Source organism: Carassius carassius, chromosome 1 (genome assembly GCF_963082965.1).
Source record: "Carassius carassius chromosome 1, fCarCar2.1, whole genome shotgun sequence".
Classification (NCBI taxonomy): Eukaryota; Metazoa; Chordata; class Actinopteri; order Cypriniformes; family Cyprinidae; genus Carassius; species Carassius carassius.
The window spans coordinates 24,935,497-24,961,692 of NC_081755.1; the positions used below are offsets into that span (position 1 = coordinate 24,935,497).

General features: G+C 40.7%; 1 protein-coding gene across 4 annotated transcripts in view; it reads left to right on the forward strand.

Annotated features, from left to right (window-relative positions):
- The window catches only part of LOC132142697 (interleukin-2 receptor subunit beta-like), a 62,275-nt gene that overhangs the window by 31,711 nt on the left and 4,368 nt on the right, over nucleotides 1–26,196 (forward strand). For 2 of the 4 annotated variants that reach the window (XM_059552762.1, XM_059552789.1), the window contains exons 1-5: nucleotides 11,263–11,389; nucleotides 18,349–18,439; nucleotides 18,700–18,811; nucleotides 18,908–18,992; nucleotides 19,092–19,179. In XM_059552762.1, the coding sequence (XP_059408745.1) occupies nucleotides 18,361–18,439; nucleotides 18,700–18,811; nucleotides 18,908–18,992; nucleotides 19,092–19,179 (364 nt within the window). In that variant the 5' untranslated portion in view covers nucleotides 11,263–11,389; nucleotides 18,349–18,360. Of the gene's footprint in view, nucleotides 1–11,262; nucleotides 11,390–12,739; nucleotides 12,862–18,348; nucleotides 18,440–18,699; nucleotides 18,812–18,907; nucleotides 18,993–19,091; nucleotides 19,180–26,196 lie in introns of those variants that run through there. The other 2 variants (XM_059552771.1, XM_059552780.1) reach the window with 2 other exon arrangements.

Genomic DNA, 26,196 nt, shown 5'->3' on the forward strand with positions numbered 1-26,196 from the left:
GGCCCCAGAATAGAGCCTTGAGGTACTCCACTAATAATTGGGGCAGATGATGAGGAAAACTTGCCTAGCTCTACAGAAAAAGACCTATCTTTGAGATATGAGCTAAACCATTGTAAGGCTGTGCCCCTGATACCAATCAGATGTTCTAAATGGCAAATAAGAACATTATGATCCACGGTATCAAAGGCAGCTGTAAGATCCAGTAGAATCAATACTGCATTTCTACCAGCATCAACTGCCACGAAAAAATCATTCAATCAAAACGCTTTAAGCAAAGCAAACTCCGTACTGTGATAAGTAGTGAACCCAGATTGAAAAGGTTCTAATAAATTAGCTGTATTTAAGAATGTGATCAGCTGTAACTGCACAACTTTTTCCAAAAGCTTTGACAAAAATAATAACTTTGAGACAGGCCGAAAATTGTTAAAGCAACTTTCATCCAAACCTTGTTTCTTAAGCAAAGGCTGAACAACCGCATGCTTGAAGCAGTTCGGAACCACACCAGTGTCCAAAGATGAATTAATCAACACTTGGACACTGAGGCCAATTACAGGAAAAGCTGCTTTTATGATCACAGAAGGAACAACATCCAGTGAGGAATTAGTAGACTTGATTTTGTTAATGAGATCGGAAAGTTCTATTAAAGTGACATGTTGAAAATGACAAAATAAAAATGGACTACCAGGTGAGTTCAAAGTTAGGTCTGAGAGTGGTAAAGTAAAAGATAAGTGAATGGCACTCACTTTGTCAACAAAAAATGCCAAAAATGTCTCACAGAGCCCTGCTGATGGCTCCCTAGAGAACTGGGATTTCTGATTAATAACTGAATTTATTGTGGAGAATAAAACCCTAGGTCTATGACAGTGTGCGGTAATGAGTTCTGAAAAATATTTTGATCTTGCTGACTTAGGAGCGCTCTGAAACTTAACCAGACAATCTTTAAAAATCTCAAGAGACACAGTAAGATGATCATACTTCCATCTCCTCCTGCTTTACGGCACGCCTGTCTAAGAGAGCGAGCGTTGTCATCCAACCAATAATAAGACAAGATGAAAACCAGTGATATGAAAGCTAATTGTCCAATCACGTTCTAGTAATAGAAGTATAAAGAACCTGTGCTTACACTTGTCTGAGTTTGCAGATGCTGAACGCTTCACTCAGTTGCTTGCGTTCAGTTGCCGACCAAACATGTCTCAAGACTCGCAATATATTTGCGATTATTCTGATTCTGACGATGATATAGTCCTGCCATCTCCTATTACCGCTCGCCGAAGTTCGCGTTTACAGTGCCGGACTTCTCCATGGGCTCAGTGGTCTTCGGAAAGTATATCCAAAGCTCTCGAAGACGCCGGCATACCAACAAGCCAAGGTCTCAAGAGAAGATCTACTTTCTCTCACTCATAACACGCTGGGCAATCCCCCTGTTTCTACCCAAACGACTCCAAAAGCATCGACATCAACAACACAGACAAAACAGACTGGAAGGAAAAGAACGGCTAAATCATCTTCACCCGTTCCCGCAAAAAGAACCTGCCAGAGCACCATCTTCACCTCAATTCATTGAATCTACCGATATGAATTTCCATCTCATCTCCGCTGTTCAAAGTCTATCTAAAACAGTCAAAAACCTACAATTAAAAATGACTAACCTTGAACATTCTTTTACCAGTTCCCACTCAAGCGCAGATCCGGCAATACACTCCTCAGTTATCCCACAGTCTTGTCCTCCTCCTTCTGGATTTAGTAACGATCAGAGCATGCCATCGACTTCAGCTTCCTCGCCACCTTCTCAGCTTACTAGCCAGGCGCCTTTTCAAAATGTCTCCGCTTCACTGGCTTCCTCAAACTTCAACCTCTCCACAGCAACTCCAGCACAAGCATTCGGTAGGCGTATTGTCCCACCAGCCGCCGCAACAGTGTCTAACCATTTAAGAAACAATATCATCCAAGGTAAGGATATTAATCTTGCTACCTTACTGCTTCCTTCGCCTGCTGCCGACAGGAAAATGGTTGACTGTGGTGACGTGGCAGTACTTCTTAAAACTTCCGATCCCCGTTTACAACGCAATCTCTCGTTTGGCGAATTCGTCATTGCATTCAGTATTTACAGAAACATTCTGTGTCAAACCTACCCCGAGAGAAGGGAAGAGCTAGATCTTTATCTATCAATGATGGCGGACTTCAGTCAAAGATACGGGGGAACTCTATTTTACGAGTACCACAAGTCCTTCTCAGCGAAATCTGCCTCCTTTATCTCACTTTTTAATTCAAGACTAGACTGGTCAGTTACCGACACCTAACTGCTCGTCCGCCATTTCGGAGGCCAAAAAAGCTTAGCTTGCGCCATTTGCAACGCTCACAAGGCTTCATTTTGCCCTAAAGCGTTTGCTAGTAACGATCCAGCCGCTGTCCACGGTCCTGAAAATGTAAGACTCTCTTCAAACTCCAGAGGTCACTCTACTGCGGCTGAATTCAATAGCATACCTCTTTGTTTTCAATTTAATGAGACCGTTTGTTCTTTCCCTAATTGCAAATTTGCTCATATTTGTAGTGTTTGCAAGGATCCACACCCGAAATCTGTTTGTCCACGCCGGTACAAACCTGCACCCCGAGGGAAAGCCCCAATTCGGAAAATTTTTTGAATAAACATCCATCTACTCCTATTAATATTCCCAACCTTTCAAGCTACCTCTCTTCTCACCCCGATCCGGTATTTGTTGATTATTTAATCACCGGTTTGTCCCAAGGGTTTCGGGTGGGTATCCTTTCTCCTCTTTCTGCCTCTTTTGTTGCAAAAAATTAGCAATCTGCTAGACAAGAACCTGATGCGGTTTCAGATCTTTTAGACAAAGAGGTCAATAAAGGATATGTTATCGGTCCCTTCACTTCTCCTCCTTTTTCTCCTTTTCGGATTAATGCCATCGGCATTGAAACTCGCAAATATTCCGGTAAAAAACATCTAATCTTTGACATGTCTTCTCCACATTCCTCCAACATAGCTAGCGTTAACGAATGCATTCCCTTAACACCTTTTTCTCTTCATTACGCTACGGTGGATAACGCCATCCCGTTAATCAAATTAGCTGGTCATGGTGCCTGGTTAGCCAAAGCTGACATTACCGATGCTTTTAAAACTATGCCAATTCACCCCTCTGATTGGCCGTATTTTGGAGTGAAATGGAATTCAAAATTCTACTTCGCTGTGAGGCTCACTTTCGGTTGTAGAAGTAGCCCGCATATTTTCAACAGTCTCTCAGAAGCTCTGTGTTGGATTCTACTGAACGTCTGTAAGCTTCCTTTCGTTTTGCATTTACTAGACGATTTTCTGCTAGTCGACTTTCCATCTTCACAATCTTCCATCCTTAGCATTCTTAAACAAATATTTAGCGACGTCGGCATTCCCCTTGCTGCCGAAAAAACATTGGGCCCTTCTACTTCGTTAGAATTCTTAGGCATTTCTCTTGAGACAGTTAAAATGCAAGCTTCCCTGCCACAAGAGAAACTCCTAAGGATCAGGTAGTTTCTGGAATCTTTTTTCTCTATACGCTGCGTCACGAAACGAGACATGCTCTCTCTGCTCGTTCACCTCAATTTCGGCTGTTAACTATGGCTCATTCCGTCCAAAAATTAAGCAATCCGATCCAGTTAGATGATGGATGTCTCTCCGATATAAAATTTTGGACTCAGTTGCTTAATGATTGGAACGGTATTTCCTTCTTTTACAATGACGCCTTTGAATCCTCCGCAGACCTACATCTATCTACCGATGCCGCCCCATCTATCGGCTTCGGTGGGTTTTTTCGAGGGCAATGGTTCGCAGAGAAGTGGCCAAACGAATTTCCTAAGAAAAAATCAGGTTCCTTGTCTTCTGCGCTCTACGAGATTTATCCTCTAGTTGTTGCCAGCGTAATCTGGGGTTCAGCGTGGTCAAGGAAACGCATTTTGCTGTTTTGCGATAACGAAGCCACTGTTGCCATAATCAATAAAGGCAGGTCATCGTGCCAAACGATCATGCCTTTTTTGAGACGTTTAATCTGGCAATCAGTCACTTTCAATTTTATTATTAAAGCTGCTTATATACCAGGGCACTGCAACGTTATTGCTGATGCGCTCTTCCGCTTTCGTTTTCAGACGTTCAGACGGCTTTGCCCTTCAGCCAATACAGAACCAAAACCCTGCCCTCCCCTATCAGCATCTATGTTAAATTAGACGATTTGCAAAGATCAGCTAGACATTACATGTCTAAAGGAGTTGCTCCTTCAACTTTCAAAGCTTACACTTCCGCTTGGTCTTCTTTTCTAATGTTTTGCTATTCCTTTCAGATTCCTTTATTTCCTATTCTGGTTACCACTGTTTGCTCATTCCTTGTTTTTAATTTCAAAAATCGCAGTTTAAAAATCTCCTCAATTCACAGATAGCTCGCTGGAATTAAATTTTATGCTAAATATTTTATTCCTGATTTTCCAAGTCTCTTCACTGATTCTTCCATTCGATTACTGCTCAAAGGCTTCGCTAAATCCTCTACGAATTCCCCCGACAAAAGGTTGCCTTTCTCTCTGCCTCTATTGCAAAGATTAATCCTTTCCCTACACAATGGCCTTTTTTCCACATACTCTAATATTCTGCTAGAAGCAGTGTTCTTAACTGCTTTCTATGGATTTATGCGCCCAGGCGAATTCACTTCAGCATCTAAACGTTTTGATCCTGTCCGCGGTCTTTCTATCTCCGACTTACATTTCTCGCCTAACTTCTTTACACTTTTTCTTAAACACTCTAAAAATGACTCTTCTGGTTCTGGTGTTTCCATAACAATATCCAAAATAATAATGTGTGGCTCAGCGCGGCCTAGTCATGTGTGGCTCAGCGTGGCCTCGTCTATGTGTGGCTCAGCGGGGCCTCGTCATGTGTGGCTCAGCGCGGCCTAGTCATGTGTGGCTCAGCGCGGCCTCGTCTCTGTGTGGCTCAAAGCGGCCTCATCTACGTGTGGCTCAGCGCGGCCTCGTCTACGTGTGGCTCAGCGCGGCCTCGTCTACGTGTGGCTCAGCGCGGCCTCGTCTACGTGTGGCTCAGCGTGGCTCAGCGTGGCCTTGTCTATGTGTGGCTCAGCGTGGCCTAGTCATGTGTGGCTCAGCGTGGCCTCGTCTATGTGTGGCTCAGCGTGGCCTAGTCATGTGTGGCTCAGCGTGGCCTAGTCATGTGCGGCTCAGCGTGGCTTGTCACATGTTATATAAAAATAATTAATTAATTAATTAATTTCGACAAGATAAATGGAACCCTATTATAAACTGTCAACTCACGAGTATTGAAGAGTTTTCACGTCTATCATGGTGTTTGCTAACTATTTATTTCTTCTTTCTATTTTAGGTACGTCAAGATAGACGGCCTAATTTTCCATTTCTGGGGATAGGCTCCATTCCAATGGATTTATTCTTCCACTAGTTTTTGGGGGTCGGCTGTGCCCCTGCCTTCATCTTCAGAATCAGAATCAGAATCAGAATGAGCTTTATTGCCAGGTATGTTTACACATACGAGGAATTTGTTTTCGTGACAGAAGCTCCGTAGTACAACAGAATGACAGCGACAGAACATAAAACACATAATAAAAGAATATAAAAATACAAAAAATACAAATAAGTAGATAAGGAATGACAATATACAAATTGACAATTGTAGGCAGGTATATTACAAAAATGCAGTTATGTATGTACATGTATATTATGTGCAAAATTTAAGTGTATACTAAGTATGTGTGTTAGATAAATTAAGTGTATGTGTATATAAATATAAAGTGTAGTGTGTTCAGTGTGTATCAGCTGTTCATAAGATGGATTGCCTGAGGGAAGAAACTGTTCCTGTGTCTGGTCGTTCAGGCAGGAAATACTGAATCCGTACCCTCGGACTGCTATTTACGGATGGGGCCTACGCCAAATACTACCATATATATATATAAAGCTTGCTGGGTCATAAATAAATGGATGAATTGTTACAATATCTTCTCCGAGTCTTTCTGGTAGAAATGAAAGCTTTAGCATAAGTTCTGCCAGGAAGACTCAATTGTTAGCGTCACCTATTACCTTCTCAATTGTCCAATCACGTTCTAATAATAGAAGTATAAAGAACCTGTGCTTACACTTGTCTGAGTTTGCAGATGCTGAACGCTTCACTCACCACCACCCACCCCTCCACCACCAAGATGGTTTCCTCCCTCACCAATAACAAAGCCTCTTCTCTCCATCTTCCTTACCACTGCAGGATGTTCTTCCCCTCCAACCACCCCACCACCACCAGGATGGTCCCTCCTAAAACCTCACGGGGGTCGGCTGTGCCCCTGCCTTCATCTTCAGGCAGGAAATACTGAATCCGTAACCCTCGGACTGCTATTTACGGATGGGGCCTATGCCAAATACTACCATATATATATATAGCTTGCTGGGTCATAAATAAATGGATGAATTGTTACAATATCTTCTCCGAGTCTTTCTGGTAGAAATGTAAATATTTCTTAATAAAGAACACAAAATATAATGGGGTGTCCTAATTTTTTCACATGACTGTATATATATATATATATATATATATATATATATATATATATATATATATATATATAGTTTCTGTAGTTTTTTATTTTATTTTGCAAAGTACTACTGCTAACCAGATGGAAATTTATAACTACTGTATACCAAAAAATACTGTCTGGATATCTGCTGAAAAGAAAATATAGAGACTGGGCCTGGGAGACTCAGGAAAATTTTACTGAATACCCCTGCCTTAGAGCATGGTGCGATAGCAATGCCAAGATCATGGGTTCAGTTCCCAGGGAATGCATGAACTGATAACATGCACCTTCAAAGCAATGTTGTTCACTTTGGATGAAAGAGTCTGCCAAATGTATCATTACAGCTGTTGAAATGGATTATATGTCAGCTGAAGCACTTTTGGATAAAAACAGATGAAATATGTCAGATATAGACAACATTAAAGACATTTGGCGAGGTGTTGTGGGGAAAGGTTCTGCGACTGATGTCTTTTTTTTTGCTGTAAGATGTGGTATGAATGTAACGTAAAACTGACAGCCTCACTTGCGTGGTTTGATCTTAAAAACCACTGAAACCTGTTTTTTTTTCCTCTCCGGTTGTGATGGCTTGATCTTTTCATGTAGAGCTTCCTGAAAATCCGGTGTCAAATTGGAGGCATTATGTATAATTAAAACAACACTTTTTCAAGTATGTTTTAACACCCACTCAGCATAAAAACATAATAATATAGTGCGATCCAATACAAAAAAAAAAGCTGTGGTAGTACCATGGTTAAGAGATGATATCAGGTGGTAAAAACAAAATAAACATTTACATAAAAAATTATTTTTGATGCTAAAAATGTATAGATGCATAAAGGAAAAGAAAATGTTTGGTGTGTAGAGATTTCTGTTTGTGCAATATCTACATGCTCACTTTCCCCGTCCCCCTATTTTTTTTATCTGTTTATCTTTCAGCAAACACCACAACTCGTATCGGATCAGATTTGAAAAAAAAAAAAAAAACGATATCACCACAGACTCTGTTTTTCTATCTCAATAGTTGTTGAACCACAGGTTGTTTATACCGCTGTTTCTGTGGTTTGTACAACTCAGAATCCAGGACTGATTCACGTGTTTGCGGCACATCACATGATGAGCACAAATAGTATAGGGTGAAAATTTTAGGTTCTTTGTATGACAAGTGGTTGCTAAAATGTTTCACAATGATGACAACTGTCATTCGCACTGATTCTTGTTAAGAATTCAGTTAATTTTAGCAAATCGGGGTGATTATGTATATATTATGTAAAATCTATGCTCCATTGCATCATATTTTCCTCTATTTTCTGTCTTCCTGCAAACAGACAACTGCGTTACACCTCCAGTGTAGAGGAAATGAACAGCACATCAACTTTTTAATCATACAGTTGTTGTTTTATTATAATACTCAACACTGGGTTTTTTCCTCAAACCAAAAAATATTATTTTTTTCTATTTCTTTATTCTATTTATTCTTTTAATATTTTAAGCCTGTTTTTTCTAATACATCTTAGGACTTTAAGTTCACAATCTAAACGGTATGTATCACAAATTATGAACAGAACTAGGCATAATCCAATCCATATTATGGACTATTAAGTTTAAGGGTTTATTTGAAGTCTTTAAATAGGCAACAATAATAATTAGAACTTAATGAAATCTAAGTCACATTTTATTGTGCAATTGACTTTTTGGCCAAAAATATTCATTATTGATCATTTAAACATATCACATTATATATTGCTGAAGTATTGATTAAAATCATGTAATATGTATTTTAAAATAAGTATCTGCCATTCTGAAATAATTGCTCTGCTGGGGAAAGAAAGGTGAGACACAAAATCAAACTCTTTCAGTTTTGTTGTTTTATTTTATAGATTTTTATTATTTAGATTTTTTACAGGAATATTGCAGGTTAAATATAATACTGTTTTCAGGAAATAATCTGTGAAAGATTTGAACAGTTATTAACAACCAACAAAAAATATTTGAATATTTTTACACTTGTAACAGGCGATTTTCATTCTGTGCATTTCTGTACATGTTTTTTTGTATAATTTAGAACAACATGAGTTTCTGTGGTAATGGACAGGATGTCACAGATGCTGTCGAAGTAAGTTTTTTTTCTGTTGTTTTGAAAGTATTGTGCATGGAGTATTTCTTCATTTTAATTCTTGATTTTTTTTTATCCAAAGTGTCATCCAGATGAGGACTATAATCACAAGCAGTTTGTCATAAAAGCCAGCAATATTTGTTGTATTAGTTTAGATTAGTGCATAAGCTATAGCAGAAGTGAAATGCAGAATATAAAGAGAAAAGGTGTTGTTATTCATGTAATAATTAGCAAAATTATAAACTCTTATTCAGATGGTGATGCTTTACATAGCTTGGATGAGTATATTTAAAATGAGCTAATGCTTTAGATATCATGAACTAACAATAAACTAATTATTAAAGCACTTATAAGTTAATGTCAGTTCATACTGGATTAACATATACTTTGCGAAATCTAGTAAAAATATCTATAACCAATCTGTTAGTATGAATATATTTTTCTTTGCTACTTTATGGGAACTGTTGTGTTAACCAAAGATATATATATTATATTTTATATATATATATATATATATATATATATAGCCTAGTTTAAAAGTGATACATAAAATGTCACTCTAATGGTAATGTGATGACGCTTTTGGAAGTAGCTGTAAAAAGCATGATTTGGTTTATTTTGGGTGTTGCTGGTCAAGTTACAAAGTGCTTTGAGTGTAGGTTGCAGTTACTACCCACACATATGCACACAAATGCACACACTTAACACCTATCTAAGACCCCTCAAACACCCTGTCTATGCGGTTTTGCAATTCGAGCTGTTTTCTTGTTTTGCTTGAGTGTCAATCCCTCCCCCTTCCCTTCGCAGAGAAAACTGACCTTTACCAGATAAGCGTCTCATCGGCCCACCTCACACTTTGAGTTCCTGTTCTGATACAGCATCAAATACTGATTGTTCTTAGTACATTTGAGTTTTTTAAACTCTGTTCTCACCTGAACCATCTTGCATCATAGTACAGGACTGTTAACTGTAAAATAGCAAACTGTTGACAAAAATAAACCCTGAGGCTGTGCATGTAGCTGTGGGCATGTAAGTGAGACTGAATTGTTGGGCAATCAATTAGTGTTCATTCTGCTTTTTTCTTTCATTATGCAAAAATATAAATGATGACCTTATGTGGATTAGGATGCCATCACATAACTTCTATTGGAGCTAAATCTGAAGAGATCACCTGCAACTTAAAGAAATAGTTTCCTAAAACTGAAAATGTACTCGCTCTCAGGTCAGCTAAGATGTCGGTGACCAGATCTGGAGAAATTTAGCATTACATCACTTGTTCACCAGTGGATCCTCTGCAGTGAATGGGTGCCGTCAGAATGAGTCCAAACAGCTGATCAAAACATCACAATAATCTGCATGTAATCACTCCAGTGAAGGGAAAACTGTGTTTGTGATAAACAAATACATCAAGATGTTTTACCTTAAAACTGTTGCTTCTGGCTAAAATACAAATCTTCCATCCATAATACTGTTTTCTTCAGTGAAAAAGTCTTGTCATCTGAATCAGGACAGCAATATGATCAGATCAAGCTCTGTTTATGAGTCAAAACAGTTCTACACAAATATTTTGGTGCATTTTAAGGTGAGAGGACAACAGTTGATTTCTCTGGAGGTAGTGTTATTCTGGATTAGAGACTCCTATTTTGGCTAAAATCATAAGATTTTTATTTTATTTTATTTTATTTTATTGATTTATTTTGGTGAAGATCCCCAAAATCTTACGTATAGTGTGGGAACCACTTGAATCCACTTTAGACCATGTTTGATATGTGCTAACATCATTGACTTGTGGTATTTTAATACTGGACAAATTTGGCGCATCCGTTAGCAAATTTGCTTATGCACACATGTAGTGTTGCTAAGTTTCTCAATAAATATTGTATGCATTATAAACGCAGCTGTTTGTCCCTCAGCTCATTTTTTTCTATAAAATTTTGGATATCCTTACACTTCAGCAGAGCCCTTTTTCATTGCATGTGAATTCTTGCATGCATGCATGCATGCATGTGTTTGTTTATGTGCATGTTTATGTGTATATGTGTGTGTGTGTATGTAGCCTGTGGGTAAAAAAAGCTTGTATGAAACAGGATGTGGTCCTCATCAAACCTTTGTGCTCTGAGCTCTGCTTAGGCACCGTGTTGAGCCCAGTTTGGAGCCCAGGTGGTTAATATTTACTCTTATCAGAATCCAAGAAATTCAGTCTTTCCAGGCCTTCCCAACACCTTGTAACAATCTATGCTTACTCTAAAATCACATTTCAGACTGTCACAAAACTATGCCTACACAAAGACTGAACAATAAAACATGCATAATTAATAATAAAGAAGAATAACACTAGGATCAACATTTTGAGCCCAACATATTTCTCTTCGGGTCCTTTGTTTTTATTTTTTTATTTAATGTTTTATGCTTTGTAAACTTGACAGCATACTCTGTGGTTATATAATGAGAAGAGAGAAAGAAAATGCAATTGTTGAGAGAGAGAGAGAGAGAGAGAGAGAGAGAGAGAGAGGTCGGATGATTAACAGAAAGGAAGGAGTAGAGTGATAGAGAAAGAGATCCTTCTGTCAGATGGAGGTAGAAGGGGAGGGGCACCGAGAGCGAGAGCGGTAAAGGGAGGAGGATGAAGGGTTGGGGGTCAGGTAGACAGAGAGACAGACCTCAGCATCCATGGTGCCTGCGCAGACAGCTGTTTAACAGACAGCTGAAAGTGAGGGGTAAGTCTTATACTTACAATATTAAATAACTGCTGGGCTGAGCAATGATGTATTGTGTTTGATAAGACGTAAAAAAATGTAATGCCATTACGTAATGCCATGTACTGAATCTAAAATGTGTTTGAACACTTAAGCTGCTATAAAAAAATTAATGTCATTGCATGCATTGCACGTCAAACTAAGCAGCATTTTTTCAAACATTTCACAAAAAGGAATTTGTTAGAGTTTTAAATGATAAATCAATAGATGTACTCATTGTGTCATGACATTTTGTAGTTCTAACTCATTGTGGAACATGATGAGAACAGACTTCCATCTGCAAAGAAATCACCCTGCTGCTTAAAAATAATCAGAAAATGACTCATGAAGTGAGTAGAAAGGTAGTTCTGAGAAATATTCTAGCACAATTTATTCATAAATGCCACTTTTAGCTTGATATTTTGTTGTCTAATCCAACAACCTACATTTTAAAGAGTGACTTCTAGATACTTTCGGGTCACTGTAGAGGTTGATTAATAGTCATCAGTCATTAGTAAATAAATGAGTGGTAAATACTCATTATGCTTTGATATCTTCAGGTGCTCTTAAGAATAACTCAAAAGCTAGGACATGCTGAAGCGTTATGTGAAACCGAGAGTGTGAACCATATGTTTGCAGCGATCACTCAGATTAGGAGTTGAGGTTCAAACTTGTGTGTCAAATAAACCATATTCAAATTACTCATCACTCACTTTAAAAGTGTTAAAGTAAAACCACACTGCCAGTGTTTGCTGTAGAGTGCCCTGTCACTGTTTGATATCTCTCATCCCTTTTGCCGTTGAAATACATCTACGCCTTTTTACAAGAAGTCGCCTTACGGTTACAGCTGAGGGTTTCTGTCGTTGTCTGTAGGTGTCATTTTGTAGTGTTGGTGGAAATTGACTGTATACGGGTTGACCACCCACTCACAAAGAGGGGTGCGCTGCTGACAATGGCCCACTCAGCAAAAGAGCCAAAGGTAGCTTGCGTCATATACGCACATCTAAAGCTCAAAGTTCATGACAAGAATTTTGCAATGGAATTTAAATATGCATGCTCTGCAGCTCACCGTTTTCTTTGGGCAACATCCTGTCAGGTAAAAAAGCCACAGCGATGCCATTTAAAAGTGAAAGTCTGAATTTTAAAAATTAAAGCTCCTCTGGCTGACTGGCTGACTGCATTTTTATGCAAAAATACAACATAAACCAGTCAACGATTATGTACAAACATTAAGAATCACTTGAAGGAACATATATCCCTAAAATGAAATTCTGTTCAAATTTACTCACCCTTATGTCGTTCTAAATATTTTTCCACTTTTTGTCATTCTAGACATTGTTCAAAACATCTTCTTCCTCATAGGCAGTGCGCCGACATACAGCGCCATACTGAGTCCCGGCTTGCAGACCTTTCCCGATCCTTCTCTCTCCTACTTGCCTTCCTGACTAATAACTGTAATCACAATAAAGCAAAAATGCCAAAAATCTTTAAAAGAAAAAACAATAATAATTGTACAGGTTTGGAACAGTTTTAGATTATGAAAGTCTGTTTAAGCCTTAAAAATATTAATAATTTAAAATGTAATTGCGAAGTTTTATCTCTCAATTCTGACTTTTTTTCTCTCACAATTAGGAATTTATAACTCACAATTAGTGTTTTATTTTTATTTTATTTTTTTGCAGTTTTGTGAAAAATTCTGATAGAATTGTGAGATATAAAATCACAATATTGTGAAGAAAAATCTGAATTCTGAGATAAAAAAAAAAGTGAGATGTAAACTCAGGAGTCAGAATTGTGAGTTGTGAGGCAAAAAAAAGTCTGAATTCAGAGTTGCGAGAAACAAAGTCTGAATTGTGAAATATAAACCCAGAACTGCCAGGATTACCTGCGGAATAGGCTTCCATATGAGTTCCTTTAATTAACTATCATTAAAGGAACAAATCATCCCAAAATGAACATTTAGTCTCATTTTTTTCCAGACTTTGGAAGTAAATGGCTACCATCAGCTGTTTGGTTACCAGCATTCTTCAAAATATCCTCTTTTGTGTTCATTAGAAAAAGAAACTCAAACAGGGTTGGAACAAAATGACGGTGAGAAAATGAGGATAGAATTTTCATTTTTGGGTGAATTATCCCTTTAAACTTCAGTGCAAGGCTTGTTCACACCAAGGACGAAAACTATGACAATAACGACAACTAGGCTTCTGGCAGCCAATCAGAGCTGAAGCATTTCAAGCGTTAGATGACATAGGCATAAAACCATGTGCTATACTAAATGGATGAAATATTATTTTTCATTGCATAGATTGGATTGTTTTACCATCCCAGTTCAGTGCGACTAACTTAGTCCTTCTTCCCAGTAGCAATATGGTCTATTTTGTGCATTTATATATGTGTCACTTTCAGCCACAGGTAAAAACCAGCTACATCTGCGGTCGCGCTCTTAGTCATATCTCCATAGCAACAGCTTATGACCTCAGAGCACTTCGCTACTGAGTTATTAACAGATCATCTGATTACCGTACTATATATGATCATACAAATTGATATTAAGACAACAGTTAAGACAATCACTGTTGTGCTGCATTGAAACCAAGTGTTAACCTCATACGCTCTTGTAAATAAAGCTTTCGAAAAGGGGATTTTCACAGTGAGTGATGCCATAGAAGTACCATTTGATTACCTAAAGATTCTCTCACTGAACAGTTCTTAAAAGAGCAATTTAGTCATCAAAAGTACCTTTTCACTGTAAAGAATCTTTTGTGCTGTAAGAAGGTTCCATGGTTCTTCACAGAAGAATGAATGCCAAAGATCTTTTAAGAATGTAAGGCCGCGTTCACACAGCTGCAGAATACGGTTGTCAGTACTGTATTTGAGCCCTTAATACAGTTCTGTTCACACACAGTATGGTTATTTACAGGTGTGACAACCGCATTCTGTCACCGAACTCACACCCGTGAAGTTTCAGGATTCACAACCGCATTTTCGAAACACAGGCACTGTTTGAACAGAACAGGACTGGACAACTAGTTGTCCGTATCATAATAGTGTGGGAGAGAGGTGTTTTGCTTCGAAAACGTGCATCTACCATGTGTTTTCATGTGTGGTAAAGATCAGTAACTTACAGTAATAGGGAAATTAACTGTGTGTCATCTGAAAGTTCTCTGAAATTCGGTCAGTTTTTTTCTCCACTAGAGCTGCTCCTGTCCGTTTTGTGTTCTGCGCATGATTTAAATGCTCTCTCTCTACCCGAATACAAAAGCTGCTGTCGTTTAATGAAGACTTGATGGATGAACTCGCAGCTCGATTGGACTGTTGTTGTTGTTGGACTCTTGTCTTGTCAGAAAGTGATAAGGCTTTAAGTTTTATGGATGTCGCCATCTTTTTTATATTACTTTGATCACTTTGACTCCCATTGCACGTTCATTCGAGACACGTTCATTCGAGCATTCGAGACGCTACTATAAGCTGCTGCAAAGATTATACAAAGACAGTTCACTCCTATACTTATGAATGGGAGAAACTCCAACGTGCAAATTGGCGAAATAGTCCCATCTTCTAAATGAAAAGGCCAATCGCTGATTGGTAAAGTCTTGGTGTCACTGCAGTGGCCCATAAAAGCTCTGGTTCCCATTAAAACCTGAGGCTGAAGAATTAAATGAAAATATTACACCTAATAATTGTTTGAATCATTTTAAAATAGATTATTATTTAATGACATATCTGTTTAACAGGATTTAGAAGTTTTCTTTATTATTATTATTATTTTATTGGTTTAGTTCTTCCTGCCCATTAGGTGGCGGTTATGCACCTATAGTTTGTTTGTCAACCGCCAAAAACTCCAAAAGAAGAAGTCGAAGAAGAAACCTGAGGCTAGACTAGGGGGGCAGGGTTTCATATTTTATTGAAGCACCCCTGGGCGCCGCCCTGGCTAGCGGACCCCAACCTGCTGTTAGCATTCCAATGACTCCCATTCATTTTGGCGTCACTTTGACAGCGAATAACTTTACACCTGAGTCGTTTAAAGACTCCATTTGTCCATTCATTATTTCTAAAGAAACACGAAAATGTATAAAAGGCTCCATTATCTTGTATCTTACATTATGGTCCCATAGAAGCAGTTTTTGTAAAATATAGGCTAACGGTTGCGTCATAACCAGCGACTCTCTGTCGCACAGTAGAGAAATTACCTTATGGACAGGAGGAGAAGCTCGCAGGCAATCTTTTACTGTCTATGAGGCTATCGGGGGGACGTGGAGGTATAAAGTCAAGGGAGATAATTAATCAGAATACTTACCAAAATTTTCTCCTGTTCACGCTCGCCTTCTCTGCAAGATTCGCTGGGTGATTCAGATTTCTCTTGGCACAGCGATTAGAAGACTTACAATATTCAGACAGGTTGCTCACGTGACATTTACATCATCAAGCTCAGTTTGAGTCTGTGAAGTACGCTCGACCCCCAGGAAGTGCGTGCTTCTAATTGACTTCACTTATCTCAGTTGAATCCAATGGGGTCACTGTGTCCATTTCTTTTACTGTCTATGGGCTAGACCAGCCATTGCGCATGCGCTTAGGGTTCAGTTCCGAAATTTTTGGAACCAAGTCCGATTCCAATTCCTGGAATTGATTCCTCAATGTTGCTTTCAATTCTTGTTTTTTCAGATTGAAGGAACCTAATCTTACCATGATGACTGCAGGATAGGTCATAGAATGTATACTATATATATATATATATATATACATATATATATATATATATATATATATATATATATATATATATATATATATATATATACACCTAGATACACACAGCATCTCCCTGACATGGCTGCTTCAACAATAACTGCGGTTACTGAAACCATGCCTTCTTTCTTTGCGCGTTTAAACGAGCCATTTTTTGGGGGGGCGTGGCAGAGTCTTAACTTTGATAAAAGAATATCTCTTTGGATTTGAGACTTTAGTCTTTGCAACTTTACAGATCTTCTTTATGCATCAAGAGCTTGTAACACACCAAAGAGAAAGGAAAAATTTAAATGGCATCATATGACCCCTTTAAGTGTGATATAACTGCACACGTGGATTGGCTCATCTAGACTGAAAATTCAGCTTTTTAAACTCTAAAGATTTCAGGATTCCCCCATTTGGTGTTGCCAGATCATGCAGTTTTGAATTTGATTGTTCAGGTAAAAATTGGCTTGGGCGGGTGGACAACATTTCGACTGGTTTGGGGTCAGTTTGGCGGGTTTTAAACATATAAACTGTATAGGTTATTTGTTTAACAAACAAGCCCAAGTGTGCATATACTGCATTAAATCAGTCATCACATTACTACACACACACACACACACACACACTGCAGAGGCACTGGTGCTGATGTAAACATCGACAGCCGCACTTATCACAAGCCGAGGGCTCAACAGACAGACGTTATTCATGAGTGACAAGTTTTTTAGCATGATAAGTTATAAGATATCTGATTTTGAATGACTGTATATTCAAGTAGCCTAATCACAATGCCTAAATAAAGTTAAAGTGTGGGAGAGTGACTCAACTCTCAAAACTTGAATAATTGTTCACTGCAACTCCGAAATCAGAGCACATTTGAATTAATTAATCAAAACCGAAATTACATATCTTGGTTTATACGATCCTATCTTTGATCTTTTAAATTGTTCAGACTGATACATCCTTGAAAACTGCTATACTTGACTAGTTTTGACTATGCAAAGTTCTGTATTATTTTCTAATATGAACTTAACCAGAGACTTCATCTAGTTCTGTGTAAAATTATAGAGCGACATGAAGGTAAGCACATTGCTTTATTATTATTATTATTATTATTATTGTTGGATTATAATTCAGTATGAATGACACAGTGCATGCATGAACGAGTGTGAAATACCTGCTACTTACATTGCTTTTTCCTATCACTTATATTGGGCACTTTTTGCATTTAAAATGGAGTATTCTGACTGACATTAAAAATTATACATGTTTCTTGAGGGTATCGGTTAATTTCTTGATGTCCATAAGCTTGAATATTTTATTCATGTTCGGTAGCCTAATTCTCTTTAAAGGCTTTGCCCCGATTTGAGCCGTTACTGGGAAATTTATTTAACATCATATTTATATTATTTTGTCATCATTATTTAGTTTTAAGGAGTTAAAAATGGCCATTATCTATCTTCAGTAATATATTCCATCACATTATTTCGACAGTTAAAATTTGGGAAGGTTTTTGTAAACTTTTGGGCTGGAAATCGTCCATCCAATCTGGCAACACTGTTCCCATTCATTTAGACAGGACTTGGTCTTGTTTGAGCTGCCCAGAGGTGTCGCAAATACAGTAGCCTGTGGGCGCCGAGTGAACAGACTTTTCTTGAAGGGGACTTTGGTTTCTGTGTGATTGAGACATTTTGAGACTCACTTCTGTAAATTAAATTCGGTTCTCAATCCCAAAATCTGACAGTGAGAACAAACGTAGCCTAAGAGATTTTTAGAAGCCAGATTTAAAGTTAATATGCTTACCATCTACTGCACTTATGGAGTGTGCATCAGGCCTTTCAATGACATACATGAGTGTTGTTACCTATAAGGTATGTTTTTAAGTGTTCAGTCACCCCAAAATTTAAATTGTCCTCATTTCCTTATCCTCATGTCGTTCTGGACCTGTACGGTTTTATTTTCTGCAGAATGTCCAAGCTAATCACGTATGTACAATGATGAAATCTTTTGTTCTCTGCATACAAAAAAAAAATATATTATATAGATTCAATATGCTTATATAGCACACATGGACACATTTTTGTAGCTTTTTTGTCATTTCTGAGCTTGACAGATCTCTCCATTCACTTTTATTGTTTAGAACATGGGTAAAAAATTCCTTTATTTTTATTTTTATTATTTTTAAGAATTATGTTTTGCATTTGTGTTTAAAGATCCAAGGAGTGATGAAGGGTTACTGGTATACCTCTCTCTTTATCTTCTTCATATTTTATGGGACCAGCCAGTGCAGGAACACACAAACTGGTAACTACTGGAGCAAACACAGAATGTCCCCCTAACATTAATATAAGCTTCATGTTTAGATATTATATATGTACAACCATAAAACAATGTTCCCAGAATGTTCTGAGAGCCAATTAATATTAGTTAAGTGTGTTTATGTCCATCTGTTTTGTAGGGAACTTTGTTGTTTGCCCATTTCGTACCACTATAAATATTGAAAAACAACTATATATGTCTTCTGATCTCTAATTGTGCTTGTCTTTTGGTTCAACCATAAACAGCAGGTCTGACCTGTGTGAGTGACTATGTGACCAACATTTCTTGTGTGTGGTGGAACGCTACAGCTTTCTCTGACCCGCGATGTGTGCTTGCGGGGAAATGTGACTTAAAAAGGTTTGAGGTTTTGAAGTTTGAAGTTTCAGGACGGACAGTTTTAACACTGATAAATAAACCTTTTCAAATCTGAATTGCATTTATATGTGTTTGTAGATGTGTTTGTAGATCGTGTGAACTGGTGGCACTGAGCAATCAATCGCATGCTAAGAGAAGTTGTTCTTTAAGCTTTCAAAAACCTGTAAGTAGAAATGGATGAGATTATTCTGTTCAGTTTCTGTTCACCTGTTGAGTTGATTAACACACATTCTCTTCTTACATTCCCCTTTCTTTAACACAGCTCTTCTTTTATCTTAACACATTCTGGTTGAATGTAACCTGTAATGGATCTGTCATCACTAAACTGTATTATCAGCCTAGCCTACACAGTAAGTAGAATTAATTCTGCTATTAGTGGGTTGCAAATATGCTTTAAATGGAAGGTAACTTTAAAAATAAAACACACACATACATCACAGTAAAATAAAAATTTGCACGGAAAATTATATTTACATGTGCAAAACACTACCATCAAAATACAAAATAATTCATTTGAATATAAGGGAGTCTTAAAGGAACACTCCGACTTTTTGGGACTTTAACTTATTCACAGTATCCCCCAGAGTTAGATAAGTCCATACATACCTTTTTCATTTCTGTGCGTTCTGTAAGTGTTATTTGACGCACCCACCGCTAGCCTAGCTTAGCACAAAGACCGGATGTAAATGGATACTGGTAGCATAGTTATCCCAATAAGTGACAAAATAATGCAAACATTTTCCTATTTACATGATGTGATCTGTATAGTCACAGCGTGTACAAATAACAAGGCTATATGAGACAGAGACCATTTTTAATCGTATAAATACTGGGGAACTATATTCTCACTAGGCGTAGGAGCACAGCTAACGTTACTTGGGCGGAGTGGCTACTTGGGCGGAGTGATTAGCGCAACACAAGAGACGCCCTGTTGATAGTTCCGTAAACAAAACAAATGTGACTAACTAGCTAGACGTGACTCGTGATCATGGCTGACTTTGAGGAATTGTCAGACTCAGAGGAATTTTACTGTGTATCAAACCAAGATCCAGAACCATATAGTTTTGAGCCAGAATAGACAGACGAGGAGTTACAAACTTTGGAAGCTGTAAGACGAAGAGAGAATCAGAACGAACACGGACTGGTGGTGTAAATGTGGAACATGACAACCTACGCTGACAGAAACGATGGGTTACTTAACGTAATCCCGGGTTCTTTGATAACAGAATGAGGTGTTTCACTATGGGAATCGCTTTGGGCGTGACCAACTACGGAAGCTCCTGTGCCACCACGTCTGTCTTTGACAGACAGGTCGACCTGAGATCAGGCTCCGCCCCCACCTATATTACTCAGGTCGACCCCTACGAAGTCATTAAGAGAGATTTCTTCCCATTCCTATGCAAGGAGGGAAGTGTTGGTGAAACACCTCACTCTGTTATCAAAGAACCCGGGATTACGTTAAGTAACCCATCGTTCTTTTTCTAACTTCGCTCGGTGTTTCACTATGGGAGATATAGACCACTCCCGGATTGCAACGTACGCTATACCAATCATATGGGACTTGACGTGCTGGCTCCTAACACTGTATGAGCTAAGGATGGCTCAGACACATTCAGTCTATAAAATCGCACAAAAGTGTGTGGTGTGGCCCAGCTTGCTGCAGCACAGATCTCCTGGACCGAAACGCCCCTAAGTAAGGCCCATGATGTCGCCATGCCCCTAGTGGAGTGGGCCCTTAAGCCCTCGGGAGGTTGGGAACCTCTGCATTCATATGCTAAGGAAATAGCTTCTACAGTCATGGCCAAAAGTTTTGAGAATTACATAAACATTAGTTTTCAAAAAGTTTGCTGTCAAACTGCTTTTAGATCTTTGTTTCAGTTGTTTCTGTGATGTACTGAAATATAATTACAAGCACTTCATATGCTTCAAAGGCTTTTATCGACAATTACATGACATTTATGCAAAGAGTCAATATTTGCAGTGTTGGCCCTTCTTTTTTAGGACCTCTGCAATTCGACTGGGCATGCTCTCAATCAACTTCTGGGCCAAATCCTTACTGATAGCAACCCATTCTTTCATAATCGCTTCTTGGAGTTTGTCAGAATTAGTGGGTTTTTGTTTGTCAACCCGCCTCTTGAGGATTGACCACAAGTTCTCAATGGGATTAAGATCTGGGGAGTTTCCAGGCCATGGACCCAAAATTTCCACATTCTGGCCCCTGAACCACTTAGTTATCACTTTTGCCTTATGGTACGCTGCTCCATCGTGCTGGAAAATGCATTGTTCTTCACCAAACTGTTGTTGGATTGTTGGAAGAAGTTGCTGTTGGAGGGTGTTTTGGTACCATTCTTTATTCATGGCTGTGTTTTTGGGCAGAATTGTGAGTGAGCCCACTCCCTTGGATGAGAAGCAACCCCACACATGAATGGTGCCAGGATGCTTTACTGTTGGCATGACACAGGACTGATGGTAGCGCTCACCTTTTCTTCTCTGGACAAGCCTTTTTCCAGATGCCCCAAACAATCGGAAAGGGGCTTCATCGGAGAATATGACTTTGCCCCAGTCCTAAGCAGTCCATTCACTATACTTTCTGCAGAAGATCAATCTGTCCCTGATGTTTTTTTTTGGAGAGAAGTGGCTTCTTTGCTGCCCTTCTTGACACCAGGCCATCTTCCAAAAGTCTTCACCTCACTGTGCGTGCAGATGTGCTAACACCTGCCCGCTGCCATTACTGAGCAAGCTCTGCACTGGTGGCACTCCGATCCCGCTGCTGAATCCTCTTTAGGAGACGATCCTGGCGCTTGCTGGACTTTCTTGGACGCCCTGAAGCCTTCTTTACAAGAATTGAACCTCTTTCCTTGAAGTTCTTGATGATCCTATAAATTGTTGATTTAGGTGCAATCTTAGTAGCCACAATATCCTTGCCTGTGAAGCCATTTTTATGCAACGCAATGATGGCTGCACGTGTTTTTTTGCAGGTCACCATGGTTAACAATGGAAGAACAATGATTTCAAGCATCACCCTCCTTTTAACATGTCAAGTCTGCCATTCTAACCCAATCAGCCTGACATAATGATCTCCAGCCTTGTGCTCGGCTTTTTTGGGGTTAAGTAAATTTTCATGGCAAAGAAGGACTATGCAATTCATCTGATCACTCTTCATAACATTCTGGAGTATATGCAAATTGCTATTATAAAAACTTAAGCAGCAACTTTTCCAATTTCCAATATTTATGTAATTCTCAAAACTTTTGGCCACGACTGTACAATACAATGGGACAGTCGCTGACGTGACAATGGCTTCCCTTTGTGAGGAGTAGCCCATGACACAAACAGCTGATCATTTTTCCTGAAACCTGGCCACTGTCCTCTTACGTCGTGCCCCCTTCATAAATCGACTTATTAAAGGGTGCTGACCTGCTGTCTTGTCACCAAAACCCACATGACAAGCAGATATAGCCGCTAAGTATACCTTTATCGTAGAAAAAGCTTTCCCTTTATCTAGCAGATCCTGCAGGAAACATAATATGTCCCTCACTGTACATTGAAAAGGGACAATATGACTCCATCCACACCATTCTTCAAAGACTCGCCATTTATTACTATACAGTGAACGAGTGGAAGAGGCTCTTGCACTCTGTATAGTGTGTATGACTGATGGTGGCAGGCCATGGAGGGAGAGGCCATGGCTGACCCAATAGTAGTTGAACTATCTCGGCCACCCAAGGTCTGGATGGCCAACGTGGGGCTACCAGTATCAGCGACAATCCCATTTCCCTCACCCTGGCTAGAGTGGGTGAAATCAGGCTCAGAGGGGGAAATGCATACAGCAGGACATTTGGCCATGGGTGGGCTAAAGCATCCACACCCAATGGTGCATTTCCATCTGCCAGAGAGAAGTACAGAGGACATTGAGCGTTTTCCTGCGAGGCGAAGAGATCTACGACCACCCGATCTGAGGTTCGCGGGGTTTTCCCAATGTCTGAGCGCTCTGACGCACGCATAAGTCACTCTCACCTGTCGGTTGAGATGACGCCGAGAACACAGACGCAGATGCGCGACCCAGCGCTGAAAGTCTCTCATTATTAGTAGTCCCAGCCGTACTACAGATATCACTGAAGCCAAAAAACCCAGCATTCGTAGGCACAGTCTGAACGGGACAATTTTTCCCGTCTGAAAACGGGAGAGACACTGAGTGAATGACGCGATCCTCCTCTCTGTCAGAGTGACTCGATAAGAGAGGGAGTTTATTCTGAGTCCTAGATATTCTGTGTGCTGAGCTGGCTCTAAGGGTCTCTTTTCCATGTTTATTCTGAATCCCAAGCTGTCGAGATGCAATAACACCATGTCTGCGTCTTTGATTGCTTGCTCTTTCGACGAGGCACATATCAGATAATCGTCTATGTACGACAGTATTCTTATCCCCTTGTTTCTCAACGGGAAAAGTGCTGCTTCCACACATTTGCTGAATACTCTTGGCGCTAGAGACAGACCAAAGGGCATTGTCTGAAATTCGTAAGCAGTGCCTCAAAATTCAAACCTGAGATACTTCCTGTGAGACGGGTAAACATCTATGTGAAAATACGCGTCTGACAGATCGATCATCACAAACCAGTCGTTCTGGCAGAAAGTGTTTTGTGTGTCAACATTTTGAATGAATATTTCCGTAGGTGCTTGTTTAACACATGGAGATCTAGAATTGGGCGCAGAGATGTGCTCCCCTTCTTTGGGATCTCAAAGTAACGGGAATAAAAGCCCTGACAGCTCACTTCCTTTGGCACTACTCTGATGGCTCGTTTGTCTAAAAGAGTGTCTATCTCTGCCGTCAGGACGCGAGCTGATTCTCCCTCGGCCACTGAGGCTATTATACCATTGAATCTGGGTGGTTTCATGGCAAATTGAAGCCTGTATCCCCGTGAAATCGTGTTTACAACCCACGGATGAGCTGCGCATGTGCGCCAACTGAGTATGCGAGCCGAGAGAGGTCCCCTGTATACTTCCCCAACGCAGGCGCGCTTTGATGACGTCATTACCGTCTTCGCGCTGACCCCTTCTTGAGACGCGCGCGCTCCCTCCGGTGAAGAGGCTAGGGATACACATCCCAATGTTTGAATTTTTTTTGCAATCTATCGCCCTCGGCTGTCTGCCTGGCTGCGATAGGGAAACATTTATTGTGTTTAATGAGTTGGGGGAGCATATCGCCCTGAGCCTGTGGCCTGGATGCGATAATGCATTTTTTATTAAACATTCCCCTGAACTGATGGGCGTTTGAAAACCCTGTGTGAGTGCTTGGTGACACTGGAGAACGTTTCAAACTTGATTGCTTATAGCTGGAGCCCTTACTGAACTGAGAACAACAGGGCTGGACCCCCTCTTTCTCTTTGCGGGCGGAGAGAGAAGTGAAGGGGAACATTCGCGTGTCAGGTCGCACGCTTTTTCTTCCGATCCTCGGGGTGGGGTGGGCGGTTTCTCGCCACCGCAGCCGCAAATGAATGTTTCCCCCAGGGTTCGGAGCCATCAGATCTCGGACGATAGCCAGATTGCTGTCCGCTGGGAGGCGGTCTCACACTCCTAGCTCCCGTCTGTCTTCCTCTCACCGCAGCGGCTGCTGCAAAACCTTGCCGTGCTGGCTGAGAGGGTGGTCGCGGTGTTTGCTTGCGCGGTAAACAGAGGTTAAAAGCCACGTCCTCCTGTTTCCTGAGGGTGCTGGTTTCTCTCATTTTCTCGAGAGCTGGTCCAAAAAGGCCCTTAGTTGGGTCGAACGCAGCGTCCATCACCTCAGCTTTTTAAGCGTCGCTTAATCCAGACTGGTTCAGTCATAACGCTCTCTCACCCGAAACGGCCAAGCCCATAACACGGCCACAGCCCTGAACCGCGCCACGAGAAGAGCGGAGAATTAGGTCGTTTACCACACATATCTCGTCCCAGAGAGCTGGGTTCGGCACTCCCGTATCTAATTGTTGCCCCATCTCCTCCAAAATCTCCACCTGGTACGCTGACAGTAAAGTCACCGCGTTCAGCGAGCACACTGACTGCGCCGCATACTTGTACATCCTCTGATAGACGGAGGCGGTCAGACGCTCCATTTTGTTCGGCAGTGAAATTTGGGAAGAGGCAGAAATAGATCGGCGATTCGGATGGAGGTGATAGGCCACTGAAGACTCTATCGCTGGGGGTCCGGCCAGCCCCAGCTCTCCCATCCCTTGGATCTCAAGTTTAGAGCATCCCTTGGTCGGGAGCTTGCTCTTAAAGGGGCTACCCCAATGGCGGGACATCTCCTTCATGCACGCCGGCACGGCGGGTAGGAGTTGTCTCGTTGTGGTTTGAGCAGGCGGAAGCCTTTTCCCGTCATAAAGGTTCCTCTCTGCTCCTTCTGAATCCTGGGCCGCGGGCCACGCTAGGCCCAGTTTTGCCGCGGCTCGTTTGCATACCTCGTGCAGGTTACTGTCTGCCTGAGAGCCAGTGTCAGTCGCGCTAGGAGGTCTCGACTGCTGGACAGGGAAGAGAGAGTTGTCTTCCTCCTCTTCTTCGTCCATGTCCAAGTCGAGGAGGTCAGAGTTAGCATCGCCCTCTGCGTCCTCGTCTCCTGGCTCCTCCTCCTCGTGTGCGAGAAGGCCATCGAACAGAGGAGGCATATCCGGGGATTCGGCTTCCATCATCTCAGCCCAGCTCGTCGTGGTAGCTCGCTGATGATCGTTAGCCTTAGTTTTCGCGATGGCTCCAGCCAGACATGGGTCCTGCTGGCTAGCCACCGCCACTCTCAGACTTCTCTCCAAAATTTTAACCGGCAGTGACGCACAGTGAACGCACGTTTGTGGGTCCGCAAGCGACGTTTGAGCGTGCTTAGCGCCCATGCACACGATGCACATGGGATGGGGATCCCTGCCCGAGATGGTTGCTCCACATGATGATGGACACGGGCGGGGTGCGGGTTCCTTCTTCGACTCATTCCCTTTGGCGGGGGTAATGACTGACAGAATAGCTCACCTTGACGCGGACACTATTCGGTGTGACACTCAACACAGTCCCAATCCAATCCACTGATGTCGCGTTCGGTGGCGAAAACCAATGACGGCCCGCCTGTTGAACAGTTAAGCGAAATCAGCGACAAGGTCGGACATGCTGAGAGAGCTTGTAGTCCCTCACGGAAGAAAGCGAGAATGACTTCGTAGGGGTCGACCTGAGTAATATAGGTGGGGGCGGGTATTGCCAATGTCAAGGCTTGATGACAATCAAAATATTTGCGTCACTACCACGGAAGATTTCTCTGCCCTAATACACCCGGCAGTTGTCTTTTTTTTCCCATTGTGACAAGATCAACTGGAAGAAACGCCCCATGCCGAGTGAACCTAATGGTCAGCTATCCA